The following is a 12,427-nucleotide window of genomic DNA, read 5'->3' as shown; positions in this document are numbered from 1 at the left end:
TCTTGCTCTGCGACTATTTCCATTGAAATCAATAGTCCTGCTCATGAAGCAAGGTTACTCAATTTCAGTAAGGGTGGCAGAATCAGGTACTCATGGTTTAATTTATTCTTTTTTCATGAAATCTGTTCTTTCTTCCATTAGCATTTGATTCTCTGCATAAGTTGAACATGAGTATGCCCTATGTTGTAATGGCTATGCCATCCTATTACTTTGAATAGTATTGTGCAGTCCTGTAAGGTTTTCATTATTTGAAGCCGCTTTACTGTTCGTAAAATAACAATATTAAAAAGTCTAGAACTGACGATGTTGGGAAAGTAATGAATTGGCTTTCCCACAAAAGCAAATCTCTGTAATTTGTAGCTTGTTTGTGTTTGATACTCTGATGTGTATAGCTCATGAAGGGAAGATGTTGATTTCTAAGAATATGGCACTTTACAGAACAGGACATTTAAAAAGTCAGTTATGCTGAAATTATTTTTTAATTGTAGTGGGAACTCTGATGTCCACTTATCAATTCTATTTTTAATTGTGCAGGTAACTTTCAAAAGCATCTCTGTATTTCTTGTATATCTGAACAAAGCTGCTGTTTGTTTGTATTGTGATAGCTTCTAGGAGCCCCTCTCATGGACCCAGACCCATTTTTCTACATTTGTACAAATGCATAATAAAAACATGATTCCTGCACTAAAGAGTTTAGTCGCCTGTAAACAGATATTTTTAATTTTTTTTTTTCATTCTTTAAATTGCTCAGTTTATTTTTCCATCAGAAGGGCAGTAGTGTTTTCTAGATAAAGTTGGCTTATGTGTAAGACAAATTTATTCACTAAGACCGTGCTTTTTTAAAATTTCATTAAATGTGAAGGAGTTGTACCTAACAGATCCTAAGAAGTCATTTTTTAGAATGTTTCCCAACAATATTACAAAATGTAACTTGTTTCAATGTGGATTTCCTTGGTTTGTTTAATGAATTAAAATATTAACACAGAAAACCTTTAATATTTCTTTCAGAACACCTCGACCTGTTGTTGTAGAACCTATGGAACAATTTGATGATGAAGATGGGCTACCAGAGAAATTAATGCAAAAAACACAACAGTATCATAAGTAAGTTGGATTTAGATTCAGATTTCCTTAAACATTATTAGGTTAGCTTGATGAACAGAAGTTTATTAAATTGTACCTTCATGTGTAGAGTGAGGATGGGAAAGAGAGTGCTGTTTGTCTAATAAGCAGATTTTTTTTGTTTTTAAATATATATACAATTGTTAGGCTTTCCTGATTATGAAGTGCAAACTCAGATAATAGGCACTCAGTCCCTGATCCTGAAAAGATTTGTGCACATGTTTATTTTTACTCTGAGCAGTCTCATTGACTCTGTACATCAGTGTTCCTGCAGGATCAGGGCTTCAAATACCGCAGTGATGGCTGCAATAAAGTAAACTGTGTAAGTCTTGAGTGTCAGGAGAAACCAAAGTTCTTTTAATTTTAGTGTTGAAATTTGAGACTCTCCCCAAGAAATCCTGATTGCTGGAGCCAAAATGCTTACTCAGATGACAAGCAAAAATAGAATGATTTTTTAAAATAATGTATGAGATAAATATTTTGGTTCATTGCTCTTTAATGAATTATTACAATAGAACAAGCATTTGAAAAGGATATTGTGAACTAAAATTTTGATGGGCTTTAGTTTTTGAAGGCTTTGAGTAATATGTTAATACAGCAAGCCATGACACTTTTTCAAACATTGGTGTTAAAAAAAATCATGTTTATAAGCCACTTTCTTAGCAGCCTGATAATTATTAGTTTAGTTGCATAGTCTTCTGCTAAAGCATCAGAAATTTTCAATATAATGCAAAACAAGTCTTCCTTAAAAACGAATAAATTTACATGGGGTTTGATCTGGACTATTTCTCTGGTCATGCAGAGTAATCTTACTGCAGAGTCCTGCCATAAAGTTTTGGGACTGAGTTCTGAAAAATGAATTTTTCTGAGCTGCTAATTTAAATTACAGAAATTGGCAACTTGATTTAAAGTTAGAAATTAAATCAGAATGTTTGATTAGGAATATATTTTGCTACTGCAGCTACTTTATAAATAAATTTCCGTACATTTTAACTGTGTGCATTTTTATTAGGGAAAGAGAGCAGCCTCCACGTTTTGCTCAACCTGGAACATTTGAATTTGAGTATGCTTCCCGATGGAAGGCTCTTGATGAGATGGAAAAGCAGCAGCGAGAACAGGTTGACAGGAACATTAGAGAAGCCAAAGAGAAACTAGAAGCGGAAATGGAAGCAGCTAGACATGAACATCAGTTAATGCTGATGAGGCAAGGTAAAAATCAGATACTCCGCCAACTATAAAAAAAAAAAACCTGTTTCTCAAAAAAGGTTCCTTTGCATAACATATTGAGTGATGAATCTCGGTTGTGTGTGACACATGTAAATGAGATTTTGTTAGACTAAATATTTCTTGGCTTTTTCAGAAAATACTTAGAGGTGGGAAACAGTTTTTCATTTGAACCAAAATCAAGTCTACTCATCTTTTATTTTCAGAGTACAATATAATCAGATGTAAAACTAACTCCACTTACATCTAAATACATTGTGTGGAGAGGCTGGGTAGCTTCACAAATTCAGTAGGAAGGGTTTTTTAGTTTAATGTTGATTGTGATCCTGGGCTGAAATAAATTAGATTTTGCACACTGTGTATAGAGAAATTGTGTGACTGGTGCTGCTCTATTATTTTCCATTTCTTATACATATGAGTGTTGAGGGAGATAATTTTATAGTTTTAATAGCTGAAAGCCTTTTGCTTTGATGCCCAACTTAGGAACCTGGTGATTCAAGGAGTATTCCATCCTCACCTTCTTGATTTTTAGTTTTTTTTTTCTGCACAGTTGGAAGGACTGTCAGACTTCTGAGTAAATAACACAATAGCATGTTTCATTACAAAGGATCCAAAAGCTTTTAACAAACCAGACACGTACAGCACTGAAACCTGTTGGATAGTGGCAGACCACTGGCACAATGCACAACAGTGGAAGTAGGGGAAACTGGCCAAGTGTATCTGGGTAAGCCCTACAAAAAGTTTTGTGGGATCTTCTGATCCACATTGGGGAGATAATAGCTGGATTTTCAAGTTCTTATCCAAAAGACCACTACACTAAGCATCATGCAGTTTTATTCTGTTTACCTGTTACTGTTTAGGCTGAAAGTCTGTATCAACACTTAAGGGATTTGAACCTCCAAGAGAAGGGAAATTATACGGTCATGGAATGATCACTTGTTAAAACTAAACATGAAGAAAAGACACACAATTGTGACAGAGGGGACATATTAGTTGCCTAGGCTTAAGGTTTGAAACACCTACATGCTCTGAAACCTTCATTGTCCCCTGGCTTACAAAGCTTGACCCAGTCAGGCAAATCCACATTCCTTTGTCTAAGGCAGGCTGGTTTATCAACTCTCTCAACAACATATCTCATTGACTTTAAGGCCAGAAAGGACCACCATGATCATCTATTCTGATCTCCTGTACGTTGCATGCCACAGAATCTCTGCCTCCCACTCCTGTAATAAGACTCATAACCTCTGTCTGAGTTACTGAAGTCCACAAATCATGATTTACGTTACTGAGAATGCACCCTTTGCACTAGTTTAAACTTGCAAGTGACCCGTGCCCCATGTGACAGAGTAGGGGGAAAAAAAACAACAAACCGGGGTCTCTGCCAGTCTGACCTGGGGGAAAATCCCTTCCTAACCTCAAATATGGCAAGTCAGTTGGATCCTGAGCATTTTGGCAAGATCCAACAGTCAGACTCCCAGAAAGAATTCTGTAATAACTCAGAGCCCTCTCCGTTTAGCGTCCCATGACTGGTCATTAGGGATATTTGCTACTAGAAGTCGCAGATCGGCTGTATATCATTGTAGGCAGTCTCGTCATACCATCCCCTCCATAAACTTATGAAGCTCTGTCTTTAAGCCAGTTAGGTTTTTTGCCCCCCACTGCTTGTCTTGGAAGGCTGTTTCAGAACTTCACTCTGATGGTTAGAAACCTTCGTCTAATTTCAAGCCTGAATGTGTTGATGGCCAGTTTATATCCATTTGTTCTTTTGTCAGCTTTGGCGCTTAACTTAAATAACTCCTCCCACTCCCTGGTATTTATACTTTTGATGTATTTATAGAGAGCAGTCATATTTCCCATAGCCTTCATTTGGTTAGGTTAAAGAAGCCAACCTCTTTGGAAAGCCTACATTATGAGATGAAAATCATTCCTCTGATTCTAGTAGTCCTTTTCTGTACCTGTTCCAATTTTGAATTCATCATCTGGAGACCAGAACTGCACACAGTATTCCAGATGAGGTGTCAGCAGTGCCTTGTATAATGGTAGTAACACTTCCCTATCTCTACTGCAAATATCCTGCCTAATGCATCCTAGGATTACATTATTCTTTTTCATAGCCACGTTGGCAGCTCATAGTTATCCTGTGATCAACCAATACACTCAGGTCTTTCTCCTCGTCGTTTCCAGTTGATACGTTCCCAGTTAATAGCAAAAAAATTTCTTGTTGTTAGTCTCTAAGTGCATGACCTTGCACGATTAAATCCCATTTCATCCCATTTCTGTTACTCCAGTTTTCAAGATCGTCCAGTTCTTGTATGATGTGTTAAGATAAAATATCTTAGGAAATATGTTCCTAACGCACACCTGTAACTCGTTGTACAAACACCTGTACATAAATTACACACTATTCATGACCAGCATGTCACTAGCTTTCATAAAAGACCTTACTTGATGCTCTTAATTTGATTGCTTATTCTTTGGGGTTCAGATCCACCGTTCTTCCAGTGGGGTGGATGGACCCTGATTGTCACACCTTACTACTAAGGCTAACATCCGTTGTCTCTTGTTCTGCTTCTGGGTCAAACAAGCCCCAGTGTTTTTTTTTGTGGAGTCCTTTCTTGAACTGGAATTGGGAATTCTTCTACACATTCTGTCTGATCTGCTGGTTTGGAAGATCAGCTGAGACTGAGCCAAGCCCAAAATGGGTTTTGGCAGCTTTGTCTTCAGATGTCGTAGGTCTGATGTGAGCACCACTTTCCAGTTTACGGGACCTTCATTTTCAGACTGGAGTAAGAATATCCACTTGAACCTCAGTCTTACAAGTTCTAGCTCAATTTTGGATTACTGATATGCTTGATGAGGATGTTTTTTAAAAAGTTGATCAAGTACATTTGAGAGTTCTAACAAGCTACCTGAGTTGTGGTTTCAGCTTCCACCTTCCATGCTTAGGCAACAGTTCTCAAATGGTAAAAGTCCAAGAGTTTGAAGGAGCTGTGTTAAGTCTGATATTAAATATATTAACAGTCTGGGAAGTGTGTGAGCAGTGAGGTAACATTGTGCAGATTGCAAGTTATTTAGGTTATTCATGTCCAGAGAAGACTTCAAGGAACATCATAGGGCTTTAACCAAGTTAGGTAAATAGGCAATGAGATGGCAGAAGAAATTCAAAGTTGGTAAGTGCAAAGTAATGCACGTTGGAAGGAAAATTTTAACTACTCATACACTTTACAGTGTTCTAAATTAACTGTATTGTCTCGGGAAAAGGATCTGGGCATCACGTTGGCAGCTCAGTGAAGACCTCTGCTTAGTGTACAGCTGTAGTCAAAAAGCAAACAGATACATAAGAAAAGGAATAGGAAATATGAGAAAAATATCTCATTATATAAATTCATGGTGAGGCCTCATTTGAAATATTGCATGAAGTACTGGTCACCTCATCTCAAATTAATGTTGCAGAATTAAAATGAGTTCTGAGAAGTGAATTGAGAATGATTAGGGGCATGGAAAAACTCACATGAAGAGGGATTGAAAAGGCGGATTGTTTAGAGGAAATATGTTGAAAGTATATAAATTAATGAATGGTGTAGATAAGGTAGATCGAGAGCTTACATTCTCTCATAGCACAAGAAGAAGGCAAGGGGGACGTTCAGTGAAATTGAAAGTTGCAAATTCAAAACCGATAAAAGGGAATGATTTTTCACACTGTGTGTAATCAGACCATGGAACTCATTGCTACAGGATGTTGTTGAGTCCAAGAACTTCTTTGTATTAGATAAGGTCTGGATGCTTGTATGAACAAGAGAATCCAGAGTTGTTGTAGTTAATGGGAAAGATGATGATGATGAACTAAAAGAGTACTGTAAGGGAGATCAAACCAGGTTTTAAATTATTCTCTGTTCGGAATTAAGATGAGCTCTTCATTGAGGGGCAATTACTTTACTTGTTTCTTCCTGTTTTGGAGGTTCTTGTACATTCCTTTGAAACATCTAATGCTGGCTACTGCTGGAGACAGGAATTGCTGTATTAGATAAGACCCATGGTCCATTTAAAAAGAAAAGGAGTACATGTGGCACCGTAGAAACTAACAAATATCTTAGAGCATAATAAATAGTCTCTAAGGTGCCACAAGTACTCCTTTTCTTTTTATGGATACAGACTAACACGGCTGCTACTCTGAAAAATGGTTCATTTAGTCCAGTATCCTATGTGCTCTTGGCCCTAAGGGTAAATTACATTAGTTAAATGCATTGACCATTTTGATATGAGTTAGTAGCTCGTTCCTTAATCACATTCAGACTAAGTAATAGAATGGTAATTTTCTAATTTAAAAATAAAATCACTTCGTAATGGTGGTGACAGGGTGGTTTTGATTTAAATCAAATTGATTTAAATCAGTAGTCAGGAAGACTCAATTTAATCAAAACAAGCATATGAATTTTTGAATTTAGTTAAATATTCAAGTTTTTAAAAATCAAGTTTGTTTTTGTTAAAATTGTTTTAACTAAAACAGTTAAATGAAATATTAAATCGACAATCAGCTGGGTCAACATGAGAGACTTAAAATATTGGCTTCTGCAGCTAACTCAGTCGTCTTCACCTTCATTTTCCTGTTTGTTCATAATCTGGAAAAGAAAAACAAGTTTTCCTACTTTTTCAGGTCCCAAACAGTTTCCCAATTTGGAATGAATTAGTCCAAAGGAAGAAAATATTCTTTCTATACTGGCAGAAGAAGCTACTGCTGTTAAAAGTGAGATTATCACTTCAACAGTCTCTGAATCCAAGTGCTTATGTGACTTCTACCAATTCACTGGTGTGACTTTCTTTAAAACATCATCAGCAAACATATATTTCTTGAATGGTTTTTATTCTCGTATTCTTTTACAGCCTGTTGCCATTATAGGTTTTCCCTTCTAGTGAGAGAATGGTATGATAGATCTCAAATCAATGAAGGCTACACTCAGAAAGACCTCAAGGCTTCTGAAATTTGCTGCTCAAACAGTTTCGCTTTCATTTCTGCTGCCTGTCCCTCCCTTCTCACATTTATCTTCAGACTTCTTCTCCTTGTCCAGATCTATTCCACCCCAACAATTTTCTATTATTGAACTTTATGAAACTTTGCAGTTTTAGAGAGAGGGGAGGGATTGACTCTGTGTACACAAATTTGCAGAGGGACAATAGGGTTGAGGTCTGTTATTTCTCACCTGTGTGTGTGTGTGTGTGTGTATGTATAAACAAACATTTTTGCTCTAACAAGCATGTTAGCTCTGGAGATACAAATCCACAGTTTGAGAACTGCAAAACTAAGCATCTCTGTTGATATCTTCTAACTGAGCACTGAGTCCCATTGGATAGATAGAAAGATTAACTTAACTAATCTATACAGAAGCCCTTGGAACCCCATAAGATTGGGTTCCTAATCCATGAACTACTGGAACTCATTTACAAAATTTAGCTTAAACATTACGTGAATATGTTGTCTCCTACTATAAAATTAGAATTTATAATCCCTGTTCCATGATGAGAATATCTTTGAGCTATAACGTATCTTAATTAAAACTATCTTTAGATAAAATGCTTTTTGAGGGAAAAAAATCTATCTAATTTAAATTAAAAAATATCTGATTTTTATTCTTTTTTAAAATCATTGATTTTTATCCACCCTGGGTAGTGAACATTTTGCAATGCGCATTCCACTACTGACACTGGAACACTTGCAACCACTGAAGTCAAAAGAATAATTGAGGGCCTTGTATAATATTTAACTTTTTGCAGATCTCATGAGGCGCCAGGAAGAACTGAGACGTTTGGAAGAACTTAGAAATCAAGAGTTACAGAAACGCAAGCAAATACAATTGAGGTATTTTGTTTTATTTGGTATTGATCCAGCCATGTGCTAGACATTCTAAATATATAACTGATATTTTAGGTCTAAGTGAATGAAGGTAGGTATTTTAGTTTATAGGGACTGATTATGAAATCTAGTTCAAGCAGTGTTTTAAAAAGAATGCTAGAATAATGCTTCTCTGCAGGTGCAGAAGAATATAAATATGACATTTCAATCCAGATATACTTAAAAATAAACAGAATATGAAACAGAGGGCTTACACCAATTAGAAAGTAGTATGTTGAATAATTCTGTGGGTTTTATTATTTCTTATGGTCAGCTGCGCTCAGACTAAATAGCGTAGGATTATATTAATTTGTTTTCTACATTCCTTGTGCCAATTTCTTTTAAGATTATATAAGAGGTGCATTTGTAGTCAGATATGAAGTTGAATTTGACTCATTTTGGGGCACTGTTCTTCAGTTAGATTAAAATGATAATACAAAATGATGCAGTCTTTAGTTTGATAGATTTTTCTGCAATAATTACCGAGTTATAACTTTCTCATATGCATCTCTGTGCTCTGACATCTGTCTCTGAATACTATAGTAAACATTCTTTTTTAAGATCTGTTTTTACAAACGTGGATGATATTTTATTAATGTGCTAAGATTAAATAAAATTGGAGAAGGGGCTTAGTTACTTGAATTGAGTTTACCAATGCCTTTTGGAAGTACTGTTTTCTGATGCTCCTATTGCTTATTTTTGCATTTCAAAGTAATTTACTGTAGTGAAATATGTACCAGAATGCAAAAAACAAATTGCAGGAGTTATTGATAAATTGTAGTTTTTAATGTTGTTAAAAAAAATCCTTTAGGATTCTAAATCGCTATTGGAAATAATTGAAATTCTTTCAGCAGAGACTGTTCTGTATTTATAAATCTGAACTTGGTAAAAACTGAGCTCCCCATCTCCCCCCCCCCCCCAAACCCATTTTTTGCTCAGTTTTCACTGTTGACAGTACCATCATGTTTTCAGTTACCCAGGCTTAAACTATCATAACCATGGCAAGCAGAGCACACACCTATAATGCTGTTAGGTATATATCAGGTGTGTGCCAAAATACTTCAGTGAAATGTCAAAGCCCAAAAGGTGGAGTGGAGGACTAGTAGTAAAATGTTATGATGCTATATAATGATTTAAGCTATAAGAAGTTGTGTTTTTAATTAACTTGAAATTCATTCACTTTAGCCCTGAAAGTCTATTGAAACTCATGTATGAAGAGGTCATGAACATAATTTACACAAGTTTATGAATAATTTTAGACATGAAGAAGAACATCGACGTCGTGAAGAAGAGATGCTACGCCAGAGAGAACAGGAAGAACTGAGACGACAGCAGGAAGGAGGATTTAAACCAAATTTCTTGGACAATGTAAGTAGAATTCTATTTGATTAAAACCTGAAGTGCAGAAGAACCTTTAGTTTTTTTTCTGTATTTTCAAGAATGATCATATTGAAATTATTTCCTCTCCTGGCTACTTGTACTACTTTCATGTGTATGCTCTTATTTCTGTAGCAAAGAGACCACAGTGATCAATAGTATGGTCTCATTTTATCCCCCATGATTTTGCCTAGGGTTCGTATTGACAGTGCTCTTATTCCTCCAGGTCAGTTATTCAAAATTTTAACTAAGCGAAGGTTTTTAGATATTCATATATTTTGTACATTCAGGAAGTATTATCTCCTGTATAATCCCGCAATCTAAACACACTACCACTTTATTTCCAAGGTCAGACAACAGTGTTTCGCTTCTGAATGGAAATGCAGATAATAGCTAAGGCCATGTCTACATGGAGAGTTGCACTGGTTTTATTAAAGCCATGAATTTTATATCACTTGAGTTAAAGTGGTGCAAACCCCTGTGTAAACACTTATTTTAGTTTGAGTGGTATATTTTGGTTTAGATTAAGTCTGTTAGGGAAAATAAGACACTTTTAAACAGAAATAAGAGTATTTACACAGTGGCTTGCATAGTTTAACTAAATTGGTACAAGGTTGTCTGAAGACAAATCCTAACATACAGCCCATCTTGATTCTATCAATGTGGGTGAAAAAAGGAGAATCTTTTTAAAATTAAGCCTAAATATCACCTGCAAAGAAAAAAATGGGCATATATTCCTTTTCATGAACGGGGTTAGGTGGCCTAGTTGTTAGAGCGCTAGTGTCACCACCCAGTGGGTAGGTCTTACAGTTCAGGCCCTCTTTTAATTAGAGGTGCTGTGAGGTGGGCAGATGGCTTGGATTTCTCCTGTAGTAGAGGCAATGGTGTGGGGCCTGGGCCTGCCCACTCAACCAGGCTCCATCCTAGGGGCCCTAGGAGGGTCAACACCATGTGACCCACAAAAGCGCCCTCCAAGTTACTGTCTGCTTCCCCCCACCGCCCCAAGTCCAATATAAAGTGAAAAGAAAAGGCAACCAAACTATCAGCCCCAGCAGGGCTCTGCACACAGTCTTATTTCCTCTGGGAGTCTTCTCCAGCTCCTTTGTCAGGAGCCTTCAGGGTAGGTCTGTCTGTCTACCTCCCTCCTGAGCTTGGTTGTTTCCTTTTCAATCCTTTCTCTAGTTGGAGCATGCTCTGGAGGGGCGTGGAAACCTGGGCCCAGTCCTGTCTTTTAACCCCTTTTGGCCCAGTGTGGAGTTTTTATGCTCCATCACATTTGGAAGATACTGATGTCTGGAGCTCTAGTGAAATGATGACATCATGAGAGAGGGAGAATTTTAGACTCTTAGGCCTGGTCTATGGACAATTATTATACTGATCTTTCAGTTGGGGGAGGGGTGACTTTTCTACAGAAATACTTAAATCAGTACAACACCTCTTGTGGACACAGTTGTAATGTTAAGTTATAGCTATCGTCTTTGGGAAGGGGTATAAGATATGCATGTATAAGCCATCTTTATGCCGATATATCTGCGTCTGCTTTATGGGACTTGTGCCACTTTAAATATCCAATATATTTAAAGCAGTACAATTTATGTATAGACAAGGCCTTAGCTTTTGGGTTGTTTTTACCATGTTCCTCAATGATTTCATATTTTGGAGAAAGAATATCATTGTTAAATATTCAGCACCATCACACTAACTATTAAGCTTGAAGAGAACCCAACATGCATGTTCTGAGACATCCCAGGAAGTTCTTTAGCAAAACTATACAAAACCATGTTTGCTATTCCAAGCAGAACCCCCTTTTTTCACCCCCCCCCCCCTTTTTTAGGGGGTGGTGGTGTTAGGAATGGAGCTAAAAAAGGCATAGGTTATAGTTTTCTGCCAAGTGCTATTAGAGGTTTTGGTCAGATCTATATTTGATTACACATCTCTAAAAAGCTTGTTGCAAAAAATATTTCAGATTTTTTCCTTCATTTCTATACATGCTTGCATTGTGAAAAAGAAAATGTGTATGAATTGTGCATGTTTTTTCTTTTGGGTGAGGGAAGTGATAGAAGAAAAGGAGGTTTCAGAAGTCTGAAGGTTAAAATATTGCTATTGCCCCTTCGTGTGTAGTTTTTAACGTAGGGTTATATAGGATTTATGTATTATAAAACTTACAAAATTATATTTAAATAAAGGGATTAAATATTTTAATCGGATATTTATTTAAACGGATAATATTTAAACGGATCTTGAGACTGTACTTGTAATGCCAAATTTGACTCTAGTTCACATTAGTGTCTAAAGGACCCATAGCATATAATCTGTTACATACAGCATGTGTTTTACCTATCATTATCTTTAAGGCTGTATGAATATGAACCTCAGATCCTGTCATTTCACTGAAATTTGACCCTCTGTTAAAACTGATGTCCTGAACATATACCAGAATGTAGCATGAGAAGAGAAAGGGATGACTTAAGTGGAAAGTATTTTAATTTATGCTGTTTCACACATTGAAGTGGTCAGGATGCCTTTTTGGGGGAGCAAAGCGGTGGTGTACTTACTGTAAGTTCTTTTTGAAGAAACTTGGGTAACTGTTCCTTTGAGTGCCACTCTGAGTAATTTGTGATCACCTGAAACAGTGCTGCTGCAGGAAATTGTATGTATATTTTGTAATAGTCATACAGTATGAAGCTACTACAACTGGTATGAGTTACACAAAAATGGTTGCACGTAAATTTATTTTAAATTGGGATATGTCATGTGAACTTGAAGTGGCAGATTCCAAATACTACTATTTAACTATCTCATGGTTTTCAGGTCACG

At 36.5% G+C, this 12,427-nt stretch overlaps 1 protein-coding gene across 2 annotated transcripts in view; it reads left to right on the top strand.

Annotated features, from left to right (window-relative positions):
• PSPC1 (paraspeckle component 1) overlaps positions 1 to 12,427 on the top strand; it is a 51,709-nt gene that overhangs the window by 4,702 nt on the left and 34,580 nt on the right. For both annotated transcript variants that reach the window (XM_077809128.1, XM_077809120.1), the window contains exons 3-6: positions 1,009 to 1,104; positions 2,135 to 2,331; positions 8,116 to 8,200; positions 9,493 to 9,601. In XM_077809128.1, coding sequence (XP_077665254.1) covers positions 1,009 to 1,104; positions 2,135 to 2,331; positions 8,116 to 8,200; positions 9,493 to 9,601 — 487 coding nt within the window. The remainder of the gene's footprint in view (positions 1 to 1,008; positions 1,105 to 2,134; positions 2,332 to 8,115; positions 8,201 to 9,492; positions 9,602 to 12,427) is intronic.

The sequence above is a fragment of the Eretmochelys imbricata genome, chromosome 1, assembly GCF_965152235.1.
Source record: "Eretmochelys imbricata isolate rEreImb1 chromosome 1, rEreImb1.hap1, whole genome shotgun sequence".
Lineage (NCBI taxonomy): Eukaryota > Metazoa > Chordata > Testudines > Cheloniidae > Eretmochelys > Eretmochelys imbricata.
The sequence above is the reverse complement of the archived record's forward strand: the minus strand, read 5'-3'. Positions and strand labels throughout refer to the sequence as shown.